Here is a 9,496-nt window from a genome sequence, read left to right on the forward strand (position 1 = left end):
GAAGAGCTCCTGCACGCACGGAGGCTGCAGCTGCCCCGCCGGCACTGCACACCCAGGCGACCCCAGCCCAGCCCAGAGCAGAAAGGCTGGCTGGCCAGACCCCTGCCGGCCAACGCCTGCTCCAGGCTGATCCTCAGCACCCGGGAAGGTGACATCCCCACCAGACGAGGCCCAAGTGTTTGCTGCGTGCTGCGGTGAGGTCCCGCGGCTCACAGCATCTGGTCTGCCTATACATCCCCAGAGAAACTAGTAAACATCGACCCAAAATAGCAACAGACAAATCTGCTGTTCTCCAGGCCCGAGAGCTTGCATACGGCAGCATCAGGCCTGTTCCTCAAGTGCCTAAAGAACAAGGAGAGAAAGCAAAATGTTAACAACCTCTCCTGATACAGCACCAAGCAAAAGCACCCTTCACAAGCTGCACGCTACCCCTGGCCCCCAGGCCCACATGCTGCAGGTTGCTGCCGCTGCCCTTACACACGCCTCCACCCCAGCTGCTCTGCCCTGCTCCGCAAGGGCTGTAACTCAGCCAGCGCTCACCTCCGAGGGATTCCAGCCTATGATAAATTATAACCCTCTGGGATACAAGTTCTTCACAATCTCAGCTTAATCTACTTTGAAGAACAGTCTCTAGAGTTCAGACACCATCTGTAAGTCGACATCCCTCTCAATCATCTCCACGCTTCCCTGCGTTTGTGTCCTTTACGCCATCCCAAGAAACACTCCGGCACGGGAGGGAGAGAGAAGTGCCAAGAAGAAATTCGTCAGTCCCTCACATCCCTGCCGCTCACTCTGGCACACGCCCGCGAGCATCCCCCAGGGGAGCGGCGAGGCCGTCGCCCTCAGCAGGCTGGGGCCCCGCGTGTGCCCAGGGACGGAGCGCGGCCCTCCTGGCAGGGCACCGTGATGGCCAAGTACCCGCTCCTAGGCGGAGCCAGACCTCAGAGCACACCGAGAGCCTTCAGCACACGCAGGGCTGCTGCAGGGTTCTCGTGGAACCGGGCTGCTCCCACGCAGAGCGCAACCTCGGCACGTGTCTGCCGCGGGCAGGAGGCTCCCGGCCGGCCAGCACCACCTCTGTGGGCTCAGCTAGCCAGGTGGCGCCCACGTGCCATCACCTGCACCGAGCCACCAGCGCAGCCCTGCTAGCCTGGCAGGCCTCCAGGCGCCCGTCTCCTTTGACGAGGAGCACCACGAAGGCCAGGCAGGAGACAGGCTCAGGACACAACAGCTGAGCATGGGCCCCACGCCCTAGCAACGTGGTTTTCACGTCTCCTCTCCCTCTGCGCCTAGATGAGCAACTCATTTTCTGACCCCTTCCCAAAGCTGACATCTCAGCAAGACCACCACATCGCCCTGCAGTTCTTGGCCACACGATTCTCTGGAAGAACGAGGACACAACAAGGTCCGGACAGCCACTTCTGCTCGGCCAGACCCCTTTCCTTCGCAGGAAGAGCTGTAGGCAGAGCTGGACCCAGCAAACGGTTTCGGAGCGACCATCCAGAGCCCCTCAGCCCAAACGCCACCCTTTGCTCAGCAGAGCCTGTCCAGAAGCTGAGGAGCAGCATCGGAAGGTAAGCAGCGTGCTGTACCCTGCCAGGAACGGACACGCATGGCCTGCAACCCTGCGCAGAGCCACATGGAGATGCGGGGCTCCTGGAGAGGCCGCTCCGGGTGAAATCACGACTGTAACAAAGAGCCCGAGCCCAGAGCAGCTCACTCCTGCCTTCGGGTACCGGATTCAGGAGTCCGTTCCTCCCTCTGGAAACGCAATGAGAGACTGGCCCAGCTCCTGCGATGTTATTCTCAGACAGCAATTCTCCCTCCCCAGGGCAGGGAGGCGGAGCAGTCACAGGGACCAGCCCACAAATCTGTAACCACTTCTCTGAAGAAAGCAGGGTAACCGCAAACCTCAGCACCTTCGCGGTAAGCGCAGGCTTCGCTTCAGTCGGCCTCCCGCAGCATCGGCACGCCGAGAACAAACAGCACAGCCTGCTGTCTGCGGCGGCCGAGAGAAACCTGCCTTGATGCGCGCACAGAAGTGCATGCCGGGAAGAGCTCAGATACCCCGGTGCGGGGCACCCTACAGGGACCAAGGAAGATCTCTGAGAAACAGGACTTTGCTCGCCCTAAGGCAGGGAGCCGAGAAGCATACAAATAAGAGCCAGACGCTGTGCCGCTCTCCTGCCTGGGCTGCATGAGCACAGGGCGCAGCCGGGATGCACCGCGCACACGGCCAGAAGTCACTGAGACAGAACGGTGCTCTCTTCTGCAATCCCCAATTAATAAACACGGAACACGTAAGCGCCATTTTATTTTACCTCATTTTCATTTTAAGTACAACCCAAGGGGGCGAAACATTCAGAGTTACAGGCGCTCTGTATGCGAGACCTGGAAGAGTCACGGCAGTAACTAACACAAAAATAGCAGCTTCCACAGCACGGCTACAGCAAAGCGCTGATGCTTATTCCTGTATCTAGAACTAACTTTAATTCTGCCTCAGTGCATGCATACAACAAGGCATTAATGTTTAAGAAGCGGTACTTCCCCTACCTATAAGTCAAGAAAGTGAAAATCCCCCTTGGGGATCACCCTTGCGACTTGACACCACCCCTGCTCCTGCACGTAGCATGCTAGCACCTTGCTAGTGCTGCAGGTCACCTTCAGAGACAGACACTGAGCACATGCTACAGTGCAAAATGAAAAACAGAAAGCACATAAAAGCACGGGAAAAACTCCACCTTCATGACTTCTGACAGAAGGTTTAACAACTGAAACGTTTTTGGAAGGAAACTGAACGATGCCCACGTAACGAACGTGTATTACCAGCACAATGCTGAGGGACCAAAATTCTCAGCAGCGGCTGCTACCACGCAGCACCACGTAGCTAGCTAGAGTCCTTCAATTCCTGCTTCTTCCTTCAAACAAAAGCAAACGTGAGAAACCTCCCGGGGGGGTCCTCACATCCTGGGAGAGCTTTTGCAATCCTCAGGACTGTAACAGCCGCGGCTCCTATCAGTCCCAGCACCACCTTCAGCAGGCCAGCGCAGGACACCAGGCAGCGCAGCCCCCACCAGCCTCTCGCGCAGGCTTTTGCCCCAGGGTCCCTCACGGCACGCTCCTGTGTTCCCATCCAGCAAGAGCTACACTCCTGTGCAAGAGCTCCCGGGCTGTAAGTTAAACACGAAGGGAAAGAACCTCGCTCCTCTGCCTCCCGCCTGTCCCCCCCCGGCAGCAGCACGCAGCTGGCAGGGACGCGCAGTCTCCCCGATGCGGCGCGCTGGGCCACCCTCACCTCCTTTTGCTCTAGTGCAAAACAGGGCTCCCCAGATCCCACGCTTTCATGGAAACGTGAAGGCAACACAAGTATTCTGCAAATTCTTGCACTGACAAGCTTAACTTCCACCTGCGTTCAGCACAGTCACCCCAAAAGGAAGCAATGAGCTGCTTGCATTTCAGTGCCGACTTCCCACGACAACTTTGAGCCGAGAACCAAAGAGGCAGACAAGCATCAAACAGCATCACCAGAGGAGATCTAAACTTCATCTCATCAGCTAAAATACAACTGAAACAAAGCAAAAGCCAAACGGATAAAACTCCTTATACTGGTGCAACAACAGGACCGCACAAAGCTGGGGCGAAGGCAGGACTACAGAAAGGAGGGATCCCAGGAGACGCTGCGTGATGAGCCATGCTGAACCTCTTAGGGAAGATGTCCGTAACATCATCAGACTGCTGTTGAGGAGCATCTCGTGTGGGGAAAACGGGGCTGGAAAATGTGATGTGCACTCCCTAGCCAAGGCAACGTCTCATCGTCACGTTACCACCATGCTTCTTGATCCAGACCCAACGCACCTCTGTGAGCACACCTGCGCTGCCCGCGTCAGAAACAAACTGGAACTAGGGAATTTGCTCCCTCACTTCTCACTTTCTTTTCTGGACCGGAGGAGCACTTCGCTCCTGGTGGAGCTGGATTTGCGCTTGCTGCAGGCTGGAAATCCCCTAGAGGCAGCAGCACGGAAACAGCGTACAGCCCCTTAACCTCGAGGCAGCACCTCCTTCCTCCGCGGGGGGAAAATCCTTATGCTAAGGACGGGCCAACTGCTCCTCCGACCTCCTCGGCACCGACCGCGGATCCCCAGCTCCCTGCGGAGCACAGGGCCCAGAGGCAGCAGCAGCCCCGCTCCCGGGCACTGATCTCTTCTGCTCCCGCCTGGCTCCGTGCGGGCAGCGCCCGCGGCCCGGCAACAGGCATGGTGCGGGGACCTGCCTCCCACCTTGGAGCCCCGCTGCAGCGCCCCAGGTATTTCCTTCTTCTCTGGTTGACTGGACACAACCAGTGTAACACCGCTCAAAATTAATAGCCACATATTGGCAGATTGCTAGGCTGCATACCAGATTTTCCCATATAAGGGAAAGTTGAAGGCATTGTCCTATCACACGGAAAACATATTGCACCAGCCTAAGATAATAGAAAGCAAAATCAGAATCTCCTCGTGTCACAAGCTGACATCCACAGACCACGTTTGGCCCATTTTGCTGCCAGTTCGGTCAGCTTTGCACAGCTCTGATACTCCAGCCGCTGGCTCGTGCCTGCGGAGCAGCAGGAGGCTGCCTGGGACCGGCACGCAGCTGTGCAGGGCCCCGCGCCCCCGGGAGGAGTTTGGTCCCACTGCCGCGCGGGCAGCACCAGGCCCAGTGCCACCGCTCCCAGGTGGGAGCGCAGCTCCGGTTTCTTGTTCCTTCAGGGTGCTGAGAACCTGTCACACAAACCCCGGGCGCTGCCACCACCACCGTGAGCGCAGCCAGCCTTGCCACCCAGCTACACGTCGGTCGGGCACCCTGACCGTCTTCTCTCTCCTGACGGTTTGTCTGCCTCCCAACAGCTCTGCCTCTGGCTCCACGGAGCAGGATGAAGTCACCAACGTTGTCCCAGGCAGGAAACGGGGGATGAGAGGAGAAACTTTCACTGCCTCTTACACGAGCTATAAAAACGAGCCCCCTCGACTCCCCTGAAGCCCAGTGAGACATCCGGCCACCGTGTTTGCCAGCGTTTCTTTAAAATCATTTCAGAGAAGTCTCCCTGCGCGTGCCCATTTCCCAGTCCCAACACACCAACTCCACATTCCTGCACTAAGGGCTCGCTCACAGTGCAAGGCTGATCAAACCTCTCCCTCCTTTGCAAGGGCAGGCTCCTGCTGCACACTGATGTGCAAGATACTAGCTCTTATCTTTGCGAACCTGAGACGGGCCAGGACAGCACAGCTTCATGCAAAAAACAAAGGACAGCTGTGGTGGCCAAGCTCTCAACCTTGCCACCTCTCTAAAACAAGCTCTCTTGCTTCTGCAAACCCTTCCTGAAATAACACAAACCATTAAAGTGAAACACTTTATATTATCTACCTGTAAAACTTTATTGTCTTTAGAGAAGCTCTTAAGGAGAAAATACGAAAGATCTCTGAAGGAAGATTAAATCTTAAATATTACTGTAAGATTACACATCCAGAGGGGGGGAAAAAAAGGTAAAGCTTTGCTTCCTGTTACAGAAATATGGTAAAAAGCAGTCAGGAATATAAGACATTCTTCTGAGAGCTCACTAAGCCATTGCAAATCGACAGCCCTCAGACCCACTGACAGCACCGACCATCGGGGCTAACGCTGCCATATCCAAGGCCAGCCACTCGACGACCAGCAGCTCAGACAGAGCAGAGCCGTCCGCCCCTAACGCCTACACGCAGAACAACGGATGGGGACGTAAACTTAAGCCAGCAAAAAGGCACATGCTGCGAAGCCAGACAGCAGCGCACCGAAAGGTATTACGGGACTCTTACCAGCGCCTCCCGCGGGAGATGCGCATCCCTGGCACGCCGCGAGCACTGAGCAGCAGCGCGAGAGCTGCCTTAGGCCCACAGATTCGCGCAGGTTAATTTTTAACACGCCCGCAGCAGCAGCCTGCAGCGAGGGGCTGCAATCGCCATCTCAGCAACAGAGAGATCGACGCCTCTGTTTGAAGAAAGAAGACAACCCGCAGAAACCAACAGCCACGCGCGCAGGATGGCCTTCAAACTTTCCTGAAGGGAAAATGCACCGAGACCAGTTTTTCTCCAAAGCCTCTCGTTGACTTTGGCTTTTATTTGAAGAATAGCAATACAGAGCTTCAGCTGTGCCACACAGGGCACTCGCAGACGTTTTGACGGGATGCAACCCTACCAGCCAGCACGCATCGCAGCTCGAAGAGCTCAAGGGTCAGCATTCAGGAGCAGGCTTCGGCCCGCTGCCCACCTTCGCAGCGGAGGACGCTCAGAGGTACTCTCAATGCTCCTGAAGGACCTGCAAGTTTCCACAGCCATACTGATTCAGGGATGATAGGGAGAGCTAGCTTTCCAAAAGCAAACAGACAGCAACGCTAAGCTTTAAAGTGGAAGAGGAATCAATTTTCCACTTAAAAATTGGGAAAGGAACCCTGAATGAAACCAACCCAGTTGGAGGCCAGAAGCCTCAAGAGAAACAACCGATTTACTCCAGGAAGAATTAACTCCCAGAGCGAAAATATGCTGCTATTGCTTCATACTTCAACAGCTGGACCAAAACAACAATTTCTCTGCAAAGCAGCACAGTCGAGCTCCCACATGAATGAAGTAAACAAAGGGCAAGGAGAGGCAAGAAGGCACCTATTCCCGCACCAGCACCCCACCAGCGCCCAAAAGCAACATCAACGCTTTGCTGTGGGAAAAGATTAACGGAGCTCAGCGTCCCCTCTCCTCCAGCAACACCTTAACCCAGGTGACCCCACAACAGTTAAAAAGATACAGGCAGCGGCTGCCAATCACCTGCAAGCGAACAGGTCAGGAATAAACACCTACCTCTAACAAGGACACCCGCACCTGCCTGCCCACAGGGAGCCCCCTGCCAGGGCCAGTGCTGGAGGGCTGCTGGAGGCTCCTGTGCAGCTCCACGAGAAAAACTCTGTACGAGCACCGCCAACGGCCCCCAACCCTCCGCCCCCTCCCTGCCTTCTCTGTGCCCAGAGGCGTTTGCTGCAATTCTCATGTGGCAGTGGGGAAAAAAAAAAAAAAAACAAACTGAAAAGGCTGGGTTTCTGGCCAAAATCGTCTGAACTAAGCGAAGACGTAAACTAAGCACTTTTCAGAGCAAAATTGCTGAAGAGCTCTGCCACATCAGAGGCCTGCAGCCGGACCAGCTCGCGGCACAGCCAGACGGCCCCGTCGGCCTCCTCGGTGCCCAACTCGGCTGGGAGTCCTGCGGAGCTGCCAGGGAGGCAAAGCGGTAAGGAGAGGCAACGTTAGCTGCTCCGGGACGGGCGCGCGCGCCAGGCAGCGATGCCGGCAGATGATTTCTCTTCATCCCTTCCACCTCCTGTTTGTGTGCGCTTCCCTCTGACTCCTCGCAGCGTTTACCCCACAAGCCTTTCCGACCAGCACCGGAACCTATTCCGGTCGCCGGCAACGAGTCACTGGGAAGAACGCGGCCAATTCGGCGACGAATCCTGCGAGCAGCAGGGCCGCGGGGCTGCGCTGGCGACGTGAGGACCGCAGCGCGACCGAGGTGCGACCGACGGCACCGCGGGGCCTCCCCGCCGCCACACGGCCGCGACGGCACCGCGCACCCCGCCGAGCCGGGCCGGGCCGGGCCGGGCTCTGCCGTCCCCGCTCCCCGCCGTGGGGCGGGCGGGCGCCGGGGAGCCGCTGCCCCGCACCTCCGGGCACCGGACCGCCGCCCCCCCCCCGCCACGCCGGGGAGCTGCGCCCCGGGCCGGCCGCCTCCCGCCGCTCCGGCCCCGCGGCTGTGCGGGGGCCTCGCATCCCGCCCCCCCCGGCCGGGAGGAGCCTCGCACCGCTCCGCACCGCTCCGCACCGCGCCGGGGGAGCCCCACCTCCGCCCCCGGCCCCCCGCGCTCCCCGGGCCCCGAGCTCCGGCCCCGCACCGCAGCGGCGGCGGCCGCCGGTCCCCGTCCCGTCCCCGTCCCCCGTCCCCCCCCCGGGACCGCCCCTCCGCGCCCGGCCCCGCGCCCCAAGGACGGCGCCGCTGCAGGGCCGGGGTCGCCGCCAGCCGCCGCCGCCGCCGCCCGGCCCCGCTCCCCGCTCCCGGCCCCGCTCCGCCGCCGCCACCGCCGCGCCCGTTGGTAGCGCCGCCCCGCCGCCGCCACCGCCCCCCGCCCCGCCGCCGCCCCCGGCCGCGCCGGGCGGGCGAACCCAAAAGTTCGGGGCAGAACTCACCTAAAATGGCTCCCCGGCAGCCCCGCCGCAAACAGCCATTATTTGGTGAAGTTTAGCCCAGCGCCCCGCAAGGACACCCGAACCTCGCCCGGGCCCGCCCCCGCCGCTCGCCCATTGGCCGCCCGCCGCCGCTCGCCGGCGCCCATTGGCGACCCGGCCCGTCAGCCGCGCGGAGCCCGCGCCAAGCTTGGCTGCAGCGCGCCCGCGGCCCGCTCCATTGTGCTGCTGTTTGCACCGATGAGAGCGCGGCGCCGATTGGCCGCGCCGCCGCCCCCGCGCGCCGCCCCCCGAGCCCGGGCCCTCGCCGCCGGGGCCGCCTGCGGCCTGCGGGGCCCGGATGTGGGCGCCGCGAGGGGCGCGGGGCTGAGGCCGGGCTGGGGGCTGGGGGCTGCGGCCGCCCCCGCCCCCGCCGCGCCCCTCGCGGCCCCCGGGCGGGCCGAGCCGAGCCGAGCCGCGCCGCCCCCTTCCCCTAGCGGTGTGCCCGGTGTCGGGCAGCGCGGATGGGGCCAGCCGGGGCGGGGGGGAGGCAGCGGCCGGCCGGGGACGCGGAGGCGGTTGAGGGGAGCCCCGGTGCGGCTGCGAGCGGGGCAGGCGGCTCCCCGGGGGGCGCTGAGGAGCCCGGCGTGGGCCGGGCTGGGAGCGAGCGGGGGCTCCGTCGGTCCTGTGCGCGGAACCCCCCGGCAGCGGGTGCCGCGGGTGGCACCGGCAGGCCCGGGGTCCGGCAGCCTCAGGAGAGCAGCCCGCCGGGGGGCGAGGAGGGCTTTCTGCCGGGAGTCACCGCGCTCGGACCGGGCCCTGTTCTCCCGGGGGCCCCGCGCAGCCCCAGCGGCCCCTCGCGCTCTGCGCCCAGCCCGGGACCAGCGGCACCCTCGCGTTGGTGACCAGCAGCATCGGTGTCCCCCTGCTGCAGCGCCGCCGGACCCAGGGCGACGGGAGGCTCAGCGGGAGCTGCTCGCAGGGAGGAACGCGGCTAGCAGTGAGGAGCCGCGCTGGCCTCCCCGGGCTGTGCAGCTGATGCAGAGCTGCTCGTGCATGCTCCGAACAAGTTAGTGCCGGCACCAAAATGAAGCTCTGCTAGAACTAATTAGCTCTGCTGAGACAGGGCTGATTAACCAAGTGCAGCGCAGTCCTCATGCAGCCACAACGCTTGTAGGGGCCTGGGGGAATGCTGGCACAGGCCTTTGCTGCACCGTTGGAAGTCCTGGCTTGTCCGGGTGTCCTGTGCTGGCTGGCTCGCACGTTCCCTTTCTGCCTCTTGC

The 9,496-nt window shown here is 61.2% G+C and overlaps 1 protein-coding gene across 1 annotated transcript in view; it reads right to left on the minus strand.

Annotated features, from left to right (window-relative positions):
- CHD6 (chromodomain helicase DNA binding protein 6) overlaps positions 1–7,491 on the minus strand; it is an 89,721-nt gene extending 82,230 nt beyond the window's left edge. Inside the window, 1 exon segment of the mRNA XM_040575340.1 lies at positions 6,864–7,491. Within this exon segment, the coding sequence (XP_040431274.1) occupies positions 6,864–7,050 (187 nt within the window). The 5' untranslated portion in view covers positions 7,051–7,491.
- Between the last annotated feature and the right edge of the window lie 2,005 nt (positions 7,492–9,496).

The sequence above is a fragment of the Cygnus olor genome, chromosome 16, assembly GCF_009769625.2.
Source record: "Cygnus olor isolate bCygOlo1 chromosome 16, bCygOlo1.pri.v2, whole genome shotgun sequence".
Classification (NCBI taxonomy): domain Eukaryota; kingdom Metazoa; phylum Chordata; class Aves; order Anseriformes; family Anatidae; genus Cygnus; species Cygnus olor.